At 44.5% G+C, this 20,192-nt stretch overlaps 1 protein-coding gene across 4 annotated transcripts in view; it reads left to right on the forward strand.

Moving 5' to 3' along the window:
• The first annotated feature begins 305 nt into the window (after positions 1-305).
• Positions 306-20,192, forward strand: part of cpeb3 (cytoplasmic polyadenylation element binding protein 3) — a 32,795-nt gene continuing 12,908 nt past the window's right edge. Inside the window, exons 1-6 of one of the 4 annotated variants that reach the window (XM_068567831.1) lie at positions 306-421; positions 2,135-3,075; positions 9,683-9,836; positions 16,203-16,259; positions 18,704-18,727; positions 19,785-19,952. In XM_068567831.1, coding sequence (XP_068423932.1) covers positions 2,146-3,075; positions 9,683-9,836; positions 16,203-16,259; positions 18,704-18,727; positions 19,785-19,952 — 1,333 coding nt within the window. In that variant the 5' untranslated portion in view covers positions 306-421; positions 2,135-2,145. The remainder of the gene's footprint in view (positions 422-2,134; positions 3,076-9,682; positions 9,837-16,202; positions 16,260-18,703; positions 18,728-19,784; positions 19,953-20,192) is intronic. The other 3 variants (XM_068567834.1, XM_068567833.1, XM_068567835.1) reach the window with 3 other exon arrangements.

The raw sequence follows: 20,192 nt of genomic DNA on the forward strand, positions 1-20,192 counted from the left end.
GTCAAGCTTTCCCGCTAAAATTATCAATTAATATGTAATACTCACACACAAACCATGCACGTGCGCGCGTGTGCGCACGCAGGTCTGTGAGCGACCCGCTGTTCCTGTATTTCATCAACAGCTGTATTGCTGCTTCAATGAGTTGCCCGGAGCTTTGAAACTGCTGGTTGTTGATTTTTTTTACCACAGCAATTAAGAATACAGAAAATAGGCTACATATTTGTTGAGCAGCCTCGTCATATTGGAAAAACTACAACTCCCTACAGTCCCCGCGGCATCATCCATGCGCCGCAGTCAATCAGCTGTTGAGGCAACTGCTGACTATCTCGGCACACGGGTAGCTCGTTTGTCATATCTAAAACCAGACGAGGCAAACAGAAATATCTTTATTTACAGAGTCCCCATAAGGTGAACGATAAAGGTAATTCCAATAGGGCGGAGAAGCGACCACGCTGTGTGTCTGCATGCGGTTGTTTTATTATATTTTTTTTGTCGATTGTGTAGAAGGGGAGACATATAGATTAACGGGTAATTTCAAGGCAAGAAAGCTTCATGAAATGTACCGAATGAAGATACCAATCAGCGCGACAAACGAGGCATTGGATTTTGCCGGTGTTTGTGGTAAAGGGCCGGTGAGTTGCGCCACTGTCGGCTGCCGATTATGCCGCTTTGGTGACCTTGGAAGCGAAGCTCTTGGAGGAGAAAACACGGGGTAACTGGTGGGGTGTGTGTGCAGTGCTGGCTACTACTCTGGCAAGTGTAACTTGTAAACGATCCGGCATGTCATCTGAAGTGTTATTTTCAAAGTCCACAGACTACTGCGTTTGTGTTGTGTGACGGGCCTTTGTGGTGAGTGTTAGCCCTCCTGCATCCAGGTCCCGACAGTCAAAGAGGAGCCTTATGTGAGAGATATTGTGGCTTTTAATTTAAGTGCCATTATAATGTTGGATGTTCGACGCTGCGTCGTGTGTGTGTGTGTGTGTGTGTGTGTGTGTGTGTGTGTGTGTGTGTGTGTGTGTGTGTGTCAAGATGATCAAGCATCTTGTGGTCTATTTGTGTTTTTAGATGTCGTGATCACTGTTGACTGCAATTATGTGGCAACCGTGGCTATCTGAATGCAAAATTGCCCTCCTGGTGATACCAAGGGTGTGTAATCGGGCTTTCCTTTTGGAAGGCGTTGTCTCTAAAATGCAAAGTAAATGGGGATGTTTGCATAAAATGTTCTTCAGCCTGGTATCTAACTTTGAATAAAGGACGTGAAAAGCTCCACATCCTCAATGTTCCAGCACTTTAAGTTTTTCAAATGCAAGAAGCCTATATGCATCTTTTTGTCTCGTGGCAATGCCCCATCGATGTGTCAATGCGGACCTCGGGCAGAGTCTCTTCTTGCACTATAATAAAATATCTCAGCCTATAAATCACATCGTTCCCATATGGACTTGTTACTCAATTACGCCAACTTTATCATATTTATTAAGCTATTATCGATGTATATGTCGTGCGGTGTTATTATATTCTAAGAATGACACGTTTTTTGATAGACATGAGACATCTTTGCGGCATAATAAATGTTTCAAGCGCGTCACTTTCCACTGCGTAAAAAGGTGCATTTTGTTGGAAGTCATTGAGGAAAGCAAACAATAAAGCTCTGTGGTCGCGTGTGTCACAGTGCCTGGTCAAGGTAGACCTGTCTTTTAGCTTGGTTGAAGGACAGCTGTATTTACTGACGTATGTAAATGAATATAGGGGAGGTCCAAGGGCAAAACACACGCACACACACACACTGAATCAGTTTCACATTGCAGCTCCGGAGTTCCTGCGTGGAAGGAAAAACGAGACGTGGCGAAATCTGGTGAATATCCACAGCCGTGTGCTCCGTGTGTATTTTGTGGGGATTGATGAATCCTTCTGCTGTAGTCTTGGAAAGTGTGATTTCCTCCTCTTCTTCTTCTTTTCTGTTAAATGGGTGATCACCCACTCGCGTCGCAGTTGCCCTTTAACATCATACCCTTGTCGGAGTTGTCCCACTTCATTAGATGCTTCAGCAGCCCGGCGCTCGAGCTCCTAAATAACGACGACAATAAAAATACTGATATAAATTATAACTCCTCGTCTCTGTTCCCCTGCGTTGCAGCTCAGCAAACCATGCAGGATGATTTACTGATGGACAAAAACAAAGCCCAGCCTCACCATCAGCAAGATCCGACGCAAGTAGACCCACCTCCCTCCACCCGGACCCCGTCATCGGAACCCACTTCTTCATCGGAGTCGGAGAGCCCGTCGACCGGGAGCAACCAAGCGGCGTCAGCGCTGAGCAGCAGCAGCAGCAGCAGCAGCAGCAGCAACAGCAGCAGCAGCAGCAGTAGCAGCAGCAAGGACAAAGTGCCGATGGAGTCGCCGATCCTGCCCGGGTTAAGCTACCACCACCAGCCTCAGGAGACCGGCGGCCCCCTTTCCTCGCCGTCCTCCTCTTTTGGGAGCACTTGGTCCACAGGGACCACAAACGCCGTGGACGACAGTTTTTTCCAGGGAATACCTTCGGTGAACGGGACGATGCTTTTCCAGAATTTCCCTCACCACGTCAACCCGGTCTTCGGGGGTAATTTCTCCCCGCAGATTGGTCTGGCTCCCCAGAACCAGCAGCAGCATCAACAGCAAGCCCAGCAGCAGCAGCAGCAGCAGCCCCAACAGAGGAGATCCCCTGTCAGCCCAAGCCAAGGGCCTTTCCCCCAGAGAAACGCTTATCAGACCATCATAAATAACAGCAAAGGGTCGTCGTCTTCGTCGTCATCTTCTTCTTCTGCCTCGTCATCCGCTTGGAATAATCACCAGAACGCCGCATGGAGCACTGCCTCCAACCCCTGGAGCGGGCTGCAGGCGGGCAGGGACCAGCGCCGAGCGGTTGGGGTCGGGGTGCCGTCCACCATGAACCCCATCTCGCCAATGAAAAAGCCCTATACCAGCAATGTGATTGCGCCCCCCAAATTCCCAAGACCGGGTCCCCTCGGCCCCAAGACCTGGATGGATGACAGCGCCTTTAGGACTGACAACAGCAACAACATACTGCCTTTCCAGGTAAATAACCTTCCACTTATAAGAGCCGGGCCAATATGGGCCTATAGCTCTATTGCTTTAGCCTGTCATAAAAAAAAGTTGATGCCTTTGACATGTTGTCAGGTTTACCCTTTCGGTCGCCCCGTTGTTTTTAATATTCGATTCAGATATATATTTAAAAAAAAAAAAAAACTTCCTGAGAGAGAATGCCGACAAAGTAGGTTATCCTTAAGGTCACCCTGAACTCATCAGTACCACTCATTAATTGATCCATATATTATAAGGATTGGGCCTGTCATAGTCAACTGAGGTCAATGTATCACATGAATCATACACAGTCAGTTTGTCATAGCCTACACTGTTGCTGTTTTTCCCCAACAACATTGGGTTATATGGTTAGAGGCCTTCAACAAGAACGTGACTTCAGATGCTATATTCATTGAATTGATTTCGATAATTCAGCATTCAGCGTTCGTCATCCGGCTTGTATTCGGCCACATTGTGTGGCGAGGTCAAAGAAATCGAAATAAGACAACGAGTCCTTGAAGCAACACGCAACAATCGTTAGTGTTTTTTGTTTTTTTTAATTAATCGTGTGAAAGACAGACGAGTCATCCCCAGAAATAGTCGCTGTGCACGGCACATTACACTAAACGGTTAAATCCTCTAGTGCCAGCTCACTCCGTGGGGTTTAAAGGACGCGTGGCACATTCAGGTGCTGCTCGTAATCTTCTAAATTCACAATGACGGAACCTACCTAATAGGGCACACTTGATTATACGCTCTCCTTACCCGAGTAAGGAAGGATTTCTTGCTTTTCAGTGATGTGAGTTTTATAAAATACGACCCTGTAAGCTTCAGAAGGAGTGTGCTGGACTGTACATTTTACAAAGATAATATATAAGCCACTAAGTCTGTGGAGAATTCAGGGAAACACTTTTTTAAAGCACTAACATAGGCTTGTATTAGTAATTTTATTAGGTAACACCATTCCTAATAATCCTAATAATAATCATAATAATGGCAATGATAATTATGTGTTCAGCATTGTCGGTAGTTCATGTGCGCTCTCCTTGTAATTGCAAGCTCTTGGACGGTACCTGAAGGCAGCACCCATAGTGCATGTGATTGGCTTGTGATCGAATAATGGGCAAGGTTTGATTATGAGATTTGAGACTCCTATACATTATGATATTGGGGATATTTTGCATTTATAAAAGAAGATAATAATAAGCTGTTGTGAGTTTCATCAAAAATATGTTCCATAATTTAAGTGTTGATATGAATATATGAGACTTCTGCGATAAAGCTGTATGACCATGAAAGCTACCTTTTATTCAACGAGAAGCATTACATAGAAAACTCTACTTTGAAAAGGGTTACGTGTTACTCCCAGTAGACCAAATACAAAATAAAACTTTTGACTGTCGGAGTCCTATCACAAGACATGGACATCAGTACTTTACAACAATAGGCCTACACATTGAATATATGAAAGAGCAAAGATCCCCTTTTATTTAAATACAGAATGAGTTCAGTTTGAATGTATTTCCGTCGGCCATTCTGCCTCCATTGGCATGTCCGATCCCAGGGTAGACTACACGAACAGTTGCAATACTGTATGACTTTTAGTTTTTCACATGGCGAGTCATGTGTTTTCCCTTATGTGTAGTTATGCTGCCTGACAAACAAGCCAACATGAAAAAATAAGCCAGTTGAATACTCCCCCCACGCCCCTACCTCCCCCTTAAGTCACCGGCGTATACTTAAAAAGGAGCACTTGTTCACCCGATCAAAGCGGGAGAACGGAGAGAGAGAGAGAGAGAGAGAGAGAGAGAGAGCACGGGCCGAAGTGTTAACCTGTTAGTGCAAGAGAGGCCTACATGTGCAGACGAAACACGGCCCGGCGCAGTGTGAAATTCCAACTGGCTCGAAACGCACAGCTTTTCGAGGAGATAATGATCGTGCGTGTCACTCCAGCCTCCTGAGGCTTTATTACACGTCTGCCGAGTGCCTCTATCCGTTTTCTCTTGCCCTGGCCAGCTTACAGCACCTGGGAGACGAGGTCAAGGTGAAATCTCTGTGAAATCACGGGTATGAAGTACAGTCATTTACTCTGGCGCGGCTCAAGCGTTTTCAGATGAAGCGTTAGGGTAAAAGGGACATGTTGTCCTATGTCAGGGGGAAAAAAGTTAATCTTTACTTCAGCAAAAACTGTCAACTCGCCGGAAGCAGCCTCTTAAAATGAGAATATGTTCTGCTTTTCGTCATTTACATATTAAATTGTAAATTGAATACCACTGGGTCGGTCAGACAAGACAAGCAGTTTGATGATCGATTAATGATGTCATCAGGGTTATGTTCTCTGACCTTAGAGAGATTCCTCCAGAATCCCAGAAAACATTTAGTGTAAAATGTGAGATTTAGTATTCATTTTTTAAATTATACAGCAGGTTTAAGTGCTAGAAACATACTGTGAAGGTATCAAACGTTGGGAGGGAAATACACAGAAACTGTGCCTTTTCAAACAAGCCATCAGGACTTCTTTGCGTAGTTGTGAGGTCACCAATATAAAGACAGACTCACGGTTTTAAACATAGTTTTGAATGTTTGTTCCAGTTCGTTTCTGGTCGGGGTGTAATGTGATCGCCGTCGACTGACAGGAAGTAAACACAGACTCAAAGCTGTTGCGTAGAATTGTGCTTCCATTGAAATGCAGTGAAACAAAGGGTTTCAGAGAGAGGGTGGATAAAGGCATATTTAGAAAAAAAGTGAAAGAACGAAAGAGGTTTTTGAACATTACAGCATGTAAATATGTTTAAGTAGAAACCTAAAGTCCAAGTATGAACCGGAAAATGAGCATGATGTCTCCTTTAATAACTTGTTTTTGACAGGCTGTGCTTTCCTTGACGAGCTAACATGTGTAAATTAGGGGTGGGCAAGATAACTTGTTAACTGAGCAATTCTTTAACAGCGTTAATTATTTGATCATGCGTTATATATATTTTGCATTGGGAGGGTCTTATCACTGCCGCACACAGGTGCTGCACTTCAAATCTCTCCCAGACGGCGTAATTCAGACCTGGGCGTCTTACGGTTCTCCCAGTCGGGCCGCGTGAGGCCAATCATAAATGAAAAAATAAATAAATAAGATGCACGCCATAAATGCAATACAACACTGCTTTTACTTTGAAGGCGATTTATGTAAGTGTGCGTGTGTGCCTCCGTAGCTTCACCAACAGGCAGTGTTGACAACTTATCGACTTGAGCCTGACGTGAAAGCACGTATTGTTCTGTAGTTTCTGTTCTCAGCGAGCAGCGGTGCTGCCGCATGCCACTCCGCCTCACAAAGCGCTCACAGGCGGTCAGTCTCTCAGAAGCCTCGTGCAGATTGAAAATTAATGGCGCATGTGCAAAGCTCCTGACCCCGCGGTCTGATACACTATGGCAGAGCACTTTAAGTCAGTATCAGTTCTGGATCTTTACACTTCTCTTGAAGAGGAGAACTTTCCACACATGAAGAGACATGCTCAGAAATTTTCAGTGCACTTGTTCAAGCCAACACAGGCTGGACTTTTCTCACTGTAAAACTGAACTGAACTGGAAAACATCAAAATCACTTATTAATTGCTGTAAGATAAGCAACACATTGAACATGGACAAAAGAAGAAGTGGCTTGTCCCTAACAGGGACTCTTACTACTGAACACAGTTTATTTTAAAATAAAATACAAATGTTTATTCTGGTACCTGTTCAGAAAATAAAGAACATATTTATCTACTATGTATGTATGTATGTATGTATGTATGTATGTATGTATGTATGTATGTATGTATGTATGTATGTTTATCTTGCTGTTGCTCCAGAGTGCCTTTTTGTATTGTTCTGATAACAATACTTTAAAATAAATGTGTGGAATACACTATTTATGTCTTTACTTCATCATTGAATTTGGCGCATATTGCAATTAATCGCAAAAAAAATCATGTGATTAATCAGTTAATTTTTTTTCAACTTGGCCTAGCCCAAATGTAAATGTGTGTGTAAATTTGAACTCTCCTTTAAGATCACACATATAGCTTATAACATGTTGGATTGGCACTTGATCACAATCTGTATATGTGCTAGCAATAATCATTTGACAAAAATAGCTTCTCCTACTTTTTTGAAAGGCTGGGTACCTCCGTGATGCAATCTTGGCCGTAACTAACACTTAGCTGTTTAGCAATTACACCCATAATTGGGTGTAGAAGAGTTACCACCAGGACACAAGGTCTGGGTGCTAAATGTCAAGTGTCCCGTTCACTGAAGTGAAACCCTGGCAAATTGCTGAGCCGTCACATGGCCGGCTGGTAACCAAAACACTGCTTGTCACTGTGTAAATCTGGGTATTCTTCGGATGCCCCCCCAGCTCCAACGTGTGCTCGCCCCCGCCTGCAGCAAGCCGCCGCTGCTTTGCAAGCAGAGGAATGTGCGGAATTCAACTTAACGTGTCTGCGTGAGCGCTCAAGACACAAAGTCACACAAGCTGACCCCCCGCCCCTACACACAGACTCAGAATGAGGTTTTTCCTGCGACGATGACTCGAAAGGTTTGATGTGATGCTGTGATCGTGATCAAGGCATCACATCAGATCAAGGAGCTGGATGTGAGGAGGCAGACAGACAGGTGGAGAGTCACAGTCGTATGGCGTATACCAAATGAAGGCCACCAGAAAAAGAGGGTCTCATCTTAATCTGAATACAAGATGGGACTTAGGCTTCGCATTAATGCTTAAACACGATCACAATAGATTGCTGCGAAAAGGAGGAACACAATAGATGATAGATTCGCCAAGTGCCTCTGCATCTGGCGGACCTAAACGTAGCCTCACTGAGCAGACTTTACTCATTAAAAACAGGTATTCAGTCTGTTTCTTATCAGGAGCCCCCCTCGTAAACAATGTAGTTTCTGTGCCATGAGTCAAGATGAACTGCAGTGAAGTCAAGCTACTATAGGACTTTTAAACAGTAAAGACTGCTCTAGACCTTATATGATCTCTTTAGGTCACTTGACTACACTAAGCTCCCCCTACACCCCGTAACCCATCACTGTGTTTGTCCATATGTGTCAGAGCAAAGGGCGTGTGTGTGTGTGGGGCAAACTAAAAGCTCAGCGTTTCAAGTGTTTACCGTTTGTACCAAGTGGGCAGATTTTTATCTTCGTGGCACTGTTGGGCCCCAGCGTGGAGGGAATAACGCTTTTGAATGCTCAGCCGAATGGGCAACAATAGCTGTGGTGTGCAAACAATGTGGGAACCCGAGGCAGCCGGACACAGGACACAGCTGCTAAGGCCGCAGCCTCCAGCAACGCTTCGGACGGACTCTCAGGCTTCACCTTTTGGCATGCTCGGTGGCTGTCTGAACAGTTCCTTCTTCTCTTCTTCTTTTCTCGGCCTTGGTGCGTTTGATGTAGTATTGACCGGTCCAGTTCTGGACGCGGTTGGACCGATCTACCTCAAAGGGGATCAGGCAATTGGTTTGGAGAGGTTTTGTTAATTGACCAGGTGAAAATGCATTTCAAGTGACATTGGTGCTCCCTGCTTGCCATGTGGAGAAGGTTGTTTTTGTTGGATCTGGGCCTTCAACCCGTGATTACCTTTTATTGATTATGTCTTAAATCAGTCAACTTGTTTCCAAAAATAATAATAGAAAGGTGTCCATCTCAAGTTCCCAGAGCCCTAGGTGTGTTTTCAAATTTGCAGTCTAAAACCCCCAAAAAGATACTGGTAGTTAACTGTGAAGACTCAATTTACATTTTAAGCCATTGATCATCAACATTGTTATTGTTTTTCTATCGATCAATCAAATAATTGAATAGTCTTTACAGCTTTTCTCTTTCAGTTGTATGAGTGATCAAAATGTCAAAACACCACAGGGTCGAACGCAAAGCGAGGAGGACTGCACCAATTATGAGACAGCCCAAGGAGTAACTGTTTTAACGTTTAATTTACCCCTCCGTCAAGAAATTCTGTACTAAATTATATTAATCTTGACAGACAGGGGGATCCTCTGGGCTTAATCTTGTCAGAGCTTTCCTTGTATAGCTTCTTGACATGAAAAGGCTCACGGTTAAGATTCATATCTCCCTTATTTACCATCATCCCCAGGGCCATTCTAGTCTCAGATCCTTAATTTATATAAATATAGATTAGTTAAAAATGGGGAGCTGTTGTTACATGCAAGAAATCTTCACTTGAGCAAGGTGAGCAACCAGCCAGAATTGTAACGGCAATGCGAAATGTGCCAGTTCTTGATGGTCGTGTCTTCATGCAGGGTTTTTCATATTGTCCCCCACTACGTCGGTGATTCCAACTTTTTGGGGGGCGAATAAATATTGTATTTTGTCTCTCACTGCTTTTGTTTTCTCATATTCAACATTGCATATTACCTTCACATATTTCATTGCCTTTAAGATGTGATACCAGAGATCGTGTTCATATTATTGACACTTTTCCTGACAACCGTTATTGGTTCCACCTCTAGCAGCCATTAAGGAAGACAAGTCCATTCCTCTCTATGTTTATCTTGTGTACAATGCACTGTGTCGACTCCAATCCTAACCCTCTTCCTGTTTTGCTGTGTTGCAGGACCGGAATCGGCCCTTTGATGCTTTTAGCTTGCACTCTTTGGAGAATTCCTTAATGGATATGATAAGGACTGACCATGACAAAGGTAAACCACACCCTGCCGGTGGCCCACCAATGACTATCGCTGATATTATATGGAGGAATCATTTTGCAGGTTAGGAATATTCATACGTCCATGCTTACAGTATTTTTTTTTTTTTTTTTGCTTCATGGGCATATGTCGTCTCTGGGTACATTTGTTTTTCTTTTGCTCTATTTGCCAATCTCTTAACCAATCCAGTATGGATCATCGTGTTCTCTTTGAAATTTGAATAATTCACAATACCGAGCCTTACCTGCAAAATTCTGCATAATTGTTTGTGTGTGTGTGAGTGTGTGTGTGTCTGTCTTTTTGTGTGTTGTTGGATCAGACGGGCAGCAATATGCAGTCCGGTGGTCTTACTTGCTAATTGCATTTTCTTCTGCCCTTTCTTCTTCTTTGCCTGTTTGCGTTCTGCTGATTGGAGTGAAAATGCCACACAACTCACGCTTTTATTACCTGACTACGTCGTGACCAGGAATATATTTGGGGTTTAAATTTTATACTCGATAACGTGATCCCTAGAAAGCATGATTCAGAAATTCTACTCGGGACATCTATTTCCTCTGTGATTGTGGGCTTCGATGTGCTATGAGTTGTGCTTGAGGATCCGACCAGTGTTTCTAAGCTACGTTGACACAGACGCAGTGAAGCAGCACACTTATGTCGCATTGTTTTATCTCCTCGTGAGTGTAGAAGATTTATAAAATCATGAAAACATTGTGAAGAAATCTCTCTTCATACCCTTTTAAGGCTGTCTAATGTATGTCATGCCTTCTAAGCCAATGTTTTTGGAGTACAGGTCACGTGTCCATTGTAAAAACTCTGGATCAAGTCTCCCAGAGCGGGCCCCGTCAAGTCGGGCGTGGGGTTTTTATGCTCCCCCATCCTCCCACCCTAACAATGGAAATATTGGTGGGAGGGGTACATAATGAGCGGAGCATGTAGCTTTGTAATGCAAGGAGTCTTGTTTTCCCCAATCTCGTGCTGAGAATGCATTGTTGTGGCAAAAATGGTCATCCTGGCTCCCGACCTAACTTTACTGGAAAGGTGTTGTAATGTCCTGCAGGGCTTCCCCCGCGATTTCTTTTATCCAAGCACAGTAAGCGATATGGAGAACGACAGGGACGTGGGTACGCTTTCCTGCAGCTCTCTTTGTGCTTGTTTACCTCTCTCGCCATGGCGTAGACAGACTGTGGTTGCAGAAAGGTGACGTTTTGACCACATGGCAGAACCGCCTTGTCGGCGTACCTGCTCACTATCTGAGAAGCTTCTCCGGCCGGGCTGCTGTATAATCTACTGCAAAACAGCATAGCTTCTGGTATTGTTTTTTTTTTTATCATCTCAGGAGGTCTATTTAGATCATAACTTGTATAACAAACTCTACTTGTACCCCAAAAGGCCTGACTCATTTTGTTGTGTAAAGCTTCCGGATCAGGTCAGGTCAACTTTGGCCATTTTAAGAAATTTCTCTATTTATTTCTCTGACTGTGCCTATAGTCGACATCCATGTGTGTCATGTGTTGCAATGCCGAGTGGAAACAGGGATATTGTACATTGTGAACATAACTGATTTCGATTTTAAGCTCCCATTTGTTAAGGGGTGCAAACTTAAAAAATCACAGATCTGGGTTAGTGATTCTTAGTTGAAAATGACTTGGACAAGACGATATCAAGAGAGAATCATTGTGTGGTATATTACATGTTGACGACACAGCCCAGCAAGCTCAGATCCACCCGTCCGAAGTAATTACCCAGTAGGCCCAGTTTTGCATTCCCAACTGAGTGAGTCTCACCCACATCCATCCTATCACAGACATTTCTTGCATACTTCTCATTGTCACTCAAATAGTTGTTTTTCCTTTAGTGTTTTATTTTATGAGTCCCTGTGTGTGTGTTTTTTTTTATAGAGAGCAAAACACTTGCACTGTGATGCAAATATGAATCATGTATCGGTGTGGTGAGAGAGCATAAAGTGACCCACCACCCTCTCTCTGTCAAGACGGGGAGGAGGGCGAGGCCGTCTCGATTCAACCAGTTTCTTTTCTTAGCACTTGTTTTGAGAAGTCAGCTTCAAAGGGTGTGTGTGTGCGTGTGTGTGTGTGTGTGTGTGTGCGTGTATTGTCAGTGAGAGAGACACTTTATTCTGGCGATCCTCTCAAACTTTCTAAAAGCTCTTTAGTCCTGGGCGAGGGGCCACGGGGACGTCTGAACAAACAGACTCTTTCTGTGGCCACACACACACACATACACACACACACACACACACACACACACACACGATAGTCTGCATGTAGTCCCTGAACTGGGTCAGCTGAGCTCATGTGTGGAGAGCCAGGCACATGCACACAAAAACACACACCAAAGATTCTCCTTATGGCCTGGAAAAACACGAGCAACACATCAACTGTGACATTCCATGATAAGCAGTCTCCGATCACACACTTTTTAGTCTACGATACTGTGTCTGCAGCTTGAAGTAGACACCACTCACAAACACACACACACACACACACACACACACACACACACACACAACAAAGACACACAACCTCAATGGTGTCACTAACCATTCTGAGATGCTCAAAAGTGTTAATAGGTCCCTTAAGTCCTCATGAAAGTTGTGTGTGGATCCCACCCCACCCGCAAAGTCTCTCTCTGAACACACACACACACACATGGAGACATGCACACACATTGACTCAGCTGGTCTGACTCACATGCTCTTACTCATGCAGTCAGTTACAATTTTCATTGTGTGTTTATGAGTGCAGCTTTTAGAATCCCGTCAACCTTAAAGCGGCAGTTCAGCCCAGAGTCAGAAATATGTGTTTGTCCTCTTAGCTATGGTGCTATTTATCGATTTAAATTGTTTTGGTGTGAGCCAGGTAAACAGACCAAAATAATACATTTGGGAAAAACTCAACAGCAATGTGTCTGTCCAGAAATCATGACCTGGTTACTTCAGATAATTCACTGACCTAATTGCGAGCTCTTTCATCTCAAAATTCTCTTAGAACTTTTTTTCTACCACAAACCATCCCGTTTAAGCCCCGAAGAGCTGCAACTTGTTACTGTTTTCTTTGTCACTTTTGTTATGGATCAATTAATGAATTTAATACTTAATTATCAGAGCAATGGGCACCCTACTGCCAGTAGATACTTAGCTTAGCCTGCTAACCCCTGGCTTTAGCTTCATAGTTAGCATACAGACATGAGAGGGGTATCTAATCATCCATCAAGCATAGAAGCCGTTTTCCAAAAAATGTCAAACGATTCCTTTAACTGTCAAGTCTTTTAATCAAATTCTTCTGTAGACTGAAATAAAGAACACCAACGAGCACCGCTTCTGAATTTGGCTAACTAGTTTGGCTTTAAACAATCAGTTTTCCTTTGACTTTGCAGGCTGTGTTATTTGGGCGTTACCCATCTTCTGTTGGTTAACCACCTTTTATAAAGTGTAATGTTGGAACAGATAGAAGGAGCGGGCGATAACAGAAGTCAGTAGTCGAGGGAGAGCCAACACCGGGCTGTTTGACTTTGTGCACTTGTTGATGAGAGCATCGGATAAGAGTCGGTACCGGGAAATGTATCAGAAGGAAAACAAGAATGGTATGTGCAGTACAGGTCAGATGAGGTGCTTCTTGGCGAGGTCCTCAAAGATCACATTTGTTTACGAGAGGAAGACCATGTCATCTTTTGTGCTGAAATGTCAACATTTGAAACACTGTCGTTGGGCCACGGTGGACTTGACCGCTCAACCTTTCAAAATGTGTAGTTAACAACACCAGCGGGGAAGTCAATGTCAGAGGGAAGCCCTTGTACTTTAAACAGCCAGTAATGACTGTAACGAGATAAGATGATGTGTTTGTTGGCTGTGTAAAAGGTTAATCGCACCTTGCCTCCAATAAACTTCACTGTCAAGAGTGGTTTGTTATTGTTATAAGGAAAAATGCATGACTCCTGCAAGCAGGACTGAGCTAAATCAATGCCAGGCAACTATTTAAACCATGGTCTCAGGAGCCATGAAATACTACTGAAACAATTGTTATTACTGCCAATGGCTGAACCGGATTTTGGAAATCCTATATTATTATTATTATTTAATAGTACTATTATTACTTTAATAAAACATTAAATAGCAGTGGGTGGTTGGCATATTTTGGGATTTCCTTCTGGAAATATGCCCTAACCAGTTGCGCTTCATACTGCACATGTATTTAAATAGTTTTTTATAAAGGAACTTGGTCAAAGGTGTTTTACGTCACCACGCCCACTCGCCTAGCATCTTCTCCTAGAGGTGTTATTGGGGGGAAACCTATAATAATGCGTGCTTTAATGGGGAACAACAGGAGCAAAGCATGAACGAAGCGGTCGAGGATGGTGGTCATCAGCCACATAGAGTGTAGGGGAAATGTAACCGCTAAGGAACAAGAGGTGCAGCGCTCATATGATCCTCTGTTTAAAGGTCCCAAACCTGTTTTCTTTCCCAGATCTCAAAACCAGGGCCAGGACCACACGCTGTCTCCAACATAATGATGGATGTGGTTGCGACTCAGTAGTTAATGGATTAGATTTTCAATCAATTCCCCCTTGAAGTTAGCTGATGTTGCTTCTCACCTCATTTGACCTAATCTTGCTGCTTTACTTAAAACTTTCCCAGGATCCATTTAGACTGAGTGTGCCCCATCGGGGGCACCAGATCTCAAATTGTCACCTACTGGCTATGTACAGCTAATCCATCCTCTACTTTTCATCCCATTTCTGACAATTTTTTAGCTCAGGCTCTCTGTAAGGAAATGTCACCAGGAGAGCAGCAGCAGCAGCAGCGGCAGCAGCAACTCCTGGGCCCCTCAAGCCTTGCCACTCAACTCCTGGGGGAAGCAGATGGCACATGCTCGGAGCTATTTTCAGGCTTGAAGAGGACAACTGTCCCCTCTCTGTCACCCAAAATGACTAATGTTGACCGAAAGCCAAGCTCAGAACACAGTGCTTGTGGTGGCTTTTGCCCTTCTACAGTACAAGCAAAATCACAGCTTTGATTGGAAACTCGTTTAAAGGAGTGTCCGAGTAATGCGGTATTTTATGGATCCTCTTTTTGTTTTGCTCAACCAAAAGCCACTAGGTCGAGGGGCACTATCTGCTCTAGAGCTATAAGCAATTCGGTCATTGACTGTGCTGTAATTTGGTTGGAGGACTAACAAACAGTCCACCCACACGTTTACCAATACACATGACAAGAGTTAAAAACCCGTCAGTTTCAGGTCACAATGTTGGCTTCTCCCCTCTCAGTTGGGTGCATCTGGTTTCCTCAGTGGGAAAGAGCAAAGATAATGTGAGACTAGGCCGTGTCACACACATCCACGTGTTCAAACAAACGCTTGTATGTGAACGTATGGGCATGTTGCACTTCATTTGCCCTCAAGCCCTACCGTTGCCTGGATTCTGACTGGCTAAGAGGAGTGTGGAAATCCACATCTGTGGCCCGGCAGGGTGGCTGCCCAACGCCCCCCTTCTCTGTTTTTTTTTTTCAAACAGGTCTTACTGCTAACTCCACTCTTGATTGCAAGTCAGAAAGACGCCTTCCCCACTATCTGTCTCCTGCGGCCAACATTTTGAAACTTTTGACGAGTCATCTTGCTTGCACCACAGTAGCTTGCAACATGCAGGCGATCGACCTCTCAAAGTCCATGATACGTATGGAGAAGCATGCTGTAGGCAAGATCTCTGTTGCAGTTGTCCCCCTTGACCTTAAGCCCCACCCCGGTGTTTACGCTGCAAGCACAAGTATATCGATACAAATATTGATATCCGAGGGAATGTGTTGCTTTACCTTGTGTGTCCTTCATGACTCGAGGTAGGCCTGCTTGCCTGCTGTGTAAAAAGCTGGTGGAGGCGGATTTTGACAGAGGGCCCTAATTTTAAGTGCTTAGGGATCAAGGGAGTGGCTTCGTGGCTGCCACTGCAAATTGTGTCAACAGTGAGACTGCAGTGTTTTGGCCGAGACCAGGTAGGCTATTTCTGCCTCGGCTCAAGTGCAATATTTTTCTTGTTGTCACCTGTACAAATGGGCTGACGGCGACAGAGACAACCAGGAAGACGTCCATGTAGTCGCCCCGACGTACCCTCTCCCCACAAAAAGCAATGACAGATTGGGCCATGTTACTCGCACATTGTGCGTGTGTGTGAGTGTGAGTGTGTGTGTGTGTGTGTCTTTTTCTTTTGCTGCTGTCTGTGATTGTCCTTTGTGCCATTGTTTCACATTGAGTACATTTGGTGTCTATTCATTTCATGTCTAACGTTTAATCACGGCTGGCGTTTTCCCTATTTCTGCCGGTAGAATGGAAATGTAATGCATGTCAACAAGGTGGCTTTCATCACTAATTCCCATGTATTCCCTCTTTTGTAAATTCTTGTTTTCTTTTCTTTCCCATGCGACAGGACGCATGGGCCTGAACTTTCACCATCCTGGAGCGGAGCACATAATGCCGCTGAACAGTAAGTCATCTTTCCTTGTTGTGTCTGTCTTCTTATTCTCCCTCTACAATTCATCAATTGTCTCAGTTTTACTGAGACAATTGTTGCAGCTGTTTTTTTTTTAATTAAAAGGGAGACACCCCAGATGAATAGAGTGAAACATTGTGAATAGTAAATTAAGAACAGAAATCTGAAAATTGGATAGAACAAGCCTCAAAATATATTTTTTTCATTTTGTTGACATATTCACAAGTCAGTACAATTTTCTATAAACCAGGCTATGAATGATGTGCAAACACCTTTCTGTAAAACCCTTCAGAATATATAGATATAGCAATAAATACCCAATTGTATATGTTGGTTGTTTTCTGTCGACTAGTCTAAAGTTGCTCAAAATCTCAAAATATGCATTAAAAACTTTTATTTTAAGGTGGGACTTTGTGTGTCGCATCTTAAGAACAGGAAGTATTGCTGTTTTTCATTCAACCGATATACCAACTAAACCACAGTGGCCCCCGTGGCTACCCCTTTGCTCATGTCTGGATTCCCTGACACCATAAACCTAGGGATAGACTTCTGAGCACTGAGGCGAAGCCCAGATGACCTGTGAACAGCGCTTCCAAAAATACTCTAGTATGTAAAACTAGATCCCCCCCCCACTCCCTCAACTACCCCCCCTGTGTCCCACCAGCCGGCAGATGACTGACGGTGATGGGAGACGAGCCAGAGACAGAAATCAGGTCTTAAGCCCACATGCGGCTACATGGATGCTACAAGGTCTTTCAGGCCAGGCCCTGCCACTCCGAAAGCTCTTCAGTTGTTGAATATGATCAGGGGCATGATTTCTTAGTGCACTAGAGGCCCATGTGTTTTCTTGGCCTTGCCCTTTAGTTCTTTCAATCATGCATCCCATCTATTGGTTTGAACCTCAGAAGTCCGTCTGAAGCGGCTCCCTCCACCGTAGCCTGTGATAGGTGTAGACAAGGAAGCTTTTGTTTCAGCTTGAAAGTGTTTCTCCTTCATTTCGTCTGCATTAGCTTCGAGGCGCTCACACTGAGAACCTGTAGGGGCCGTCTGCCTTCTCCGGATGGTTTTTAGCACTTGAAGTGATGAAGAAAGGGTGTTAATAAAGCGGAGTTAGTAAGCGTAGGTCCTCTAGTCGGATTTATTGGTGGTGTTCACTTGACGGCTTCGTGGAAGACCTCAAACTCATCGTGCTCAAAGGAATCACTTTCAAATGCACACTTTTCCCTTTTTCTCGTCTGCCTCCTGGGTTGAGTCCTCTCTCACTGAGGCTTCTGACAGTTTCCCATGTAGCAGTTTCTTCATTTTGCCCTGGTTGCTAGGTGACTTTGTTTCTGCCAAGGCCAGACGGTGAGAGGGCAAAGCTGAAGAGAGGCTGCCCAGGATCTATTTTAGTTGAAGGATGGTGGTGGAGGGGGTTGGAGGAACAGATCTTTTTTAATGAAAACATAGCCAGAGAGAGACAGAGGGCTCAGAGACAATATATCTCTACTCAAGGTCCATTTACTGCTTTTTTTTGCCTCAGACCACCTCATGGTCTGCCTCAGCGGATGGAGATTACTCTGTATTCATGGATCTTAGATCACTTGATAACAGTTGGTTGTGCATGGAGAGCTGTGAAATGTGGTTGAAAGCTCTCCGGGGGGAATTAGCGAGTAAACTTTGCGCAGTTATCTTTATTTCTTTAGATTTCGCTGCAATGACACAAGCATACAAAAAAAGACATGAGGGGGAGGTAATTTTGACAACGCTCACATGTGACCAGCTGATTAGATATCGTTTGGATGCCCTTTCACCTCGACGTAAATGTAGATCCTTTTTTTGCGCCCATGCCTTGCTCTCCACCGCTCCCATGCTATGTCGCCTCCTCAGGGCCCCCATGCATGCCACCCTCTTCTGTGGGAAGTTTCCACTTGCACCTGGCCTGCCGCAGCTGACCTAAGAGCAGCGTTTTAATATTTCACCAGGGCCATGATAATGACTAACCTGCCCTATCCTCAGTCCGGCGTGCACTCTGCTCCGTGGCCTCATTTTTGGATATTCACAGAAGATAATCGTGAACGGCAGCTATTTGTGGGCTCATTAAACGGAGATTATGATCTCGGCCCGCGGGGCGTCGCGCTATGCCCCTAAATGTCGGAAGCCATTTCCGTGGCTCAACCTCGCCTGTCTTAGTGCACTCCCCCGGCCTACTGCCTGGGTCTGTTTGCCAAAGCAGGTGCAGCAGGTTTACTGAGGGCTGCCGTGACAATCGCCCCCCTCCCGTTGTCGAAGCTTAGGTGTGGCCATCTGTGGTTTCTCCGTTGCCTAAGAGATGTTCCTGGCTTTTGGTTTATTTCCACGAAACCCATGTCTCTGTATCTCTTTCCCACCCTTGTTCCTGCCCCAACCCTCTCTGTCTACTCTTGTGTTTCTCCTCCCCCCACTGTGCTGACAAGCAGCCCGGAGCTATGGCCGTAGAAGAGGTAACGTGTGGCACTTTCTCTGGGGTTCTGCTTGCCATGCCGCCCGAGTGTCTGTCTGTCTGTCTGTCTGTCTGTGTGTCTGTCTCTCTCTCTCTCTGTCTCTCTGTCTCTCTCTGTCTCTCTGTCTCTCTCTGTGTCTGAGGCTTGGTGGGGGGGTCACTATCTGCTATCGTCTGTGCTGAGATTGAATGAAGTCGTAATCATTTTGACACTCAGTGTTCCACTTTGTGCATTTGAATCAACATGGGGCAAGGGTCACCCAAAATATGGGAATCTTTTGATGGCGAGAGGAGAAAAAAAAATCCAAATAATCTGGTTGCTAACTTTTGTTTTCTCTCTATTCTGAGTCTGTGCTCTACCTGTAATGTCTGTAATATGCAGTTCTGAAAACACAAACACATACGACCTGATTCGGCACAAGAGAGATCTCACCAAACAAATCTCACAAAACCTAGCTTGCATGCTGCCAAAATGAATCTGGAGGGTTTCATGACGCTGACTCAGAGAGGATTCATCATCTGAATGGCAAAGATGGGTGCTTCCGATGTGGCTCATCTCTGATTTGATATGCTTTTTTTATTTTCTTTCCACTAATTCTGTCTTTCCTCAGCAAAGAGGAAAGCTTCTGTGTGATGTTTGTAAGGTCGCTGGGCTGCTGTTATACTTTCAGTTACAGATGCATTAAGCAGAAAGTACACTATGTTCCTTACAGTGGGGGAAAAAAAAAATTGCTAAACACATTTATCAACCCTGCTACAGAAAGTTTTGAGCAAGCATTTTACATTTGGACTCCAGAAACCTCCCGGCGGGGAACATATTTTGTTAAGACTTCCACAGGCGTGATGTGCAGTTCCCTCCATTCTCAATATGTGCTGCAGTTCAGCATATTGAGCACTAGACATCTTAAACTTATCCTGCTACAGTAATGGTTCCCGGATGTGATTAATTCATCTCTCATATCCTCCCTTTAAAAAGTTTTTACTTCACACTTCTCTGTCTCCTCTTCCCTCCTCCCCATCTCTCTTCCTGGTGTCCATCTCTTCCCCACTCCTCCCAGGTCGTTCCTGTCTCTTCCCCTTTGAAGACGGTTTCCTCGATGACGGTCACGGTGACCCCTCCTTGACCCCGGGCCTGAACTCACCCACACGCTGTCAGAACGGCGAGAGGATGGAGCGCTACTCCAGGAAGGTCTTTGTCGGAGGCCTCCCCCCTGACATAGACGAAGGTAAACAAAGGACCCTTTTATCATCCACTTAACCTCCGGCTCCTTTTCAGCACCTCCCTGCTGCAGGTATTATGTATGATACATCATATCAAATACATTCACAGGAAGTATCCCAGTGCAGCCTTTGGATTTGGCTGTTTGCCACTAACAGTTACACTGAAGTATTTGAGCCCTGCTTAAGGGCACCTTGACACTCTTTGTTAAGGGTTTTTATCTATTTCACACACTAAGCGACAATAA

This window comes from Clinocottus analis, unplaced genomic scaffold, assembly GCF_023055335.1.
Source record: "Clinocottus analis isolate CAN_PGR_092001 unplaced genomic scaffold, fCliAna1.0.p SCAF_8, whole genome shotgun sequence".
In the NCBI taxonomy this organism is placed as follows: Eukaryota; Metazoa; Chordata; class Actinopteri; order Perciformes; family Cottidae; genus Clinocottus; species Clinocottus analis.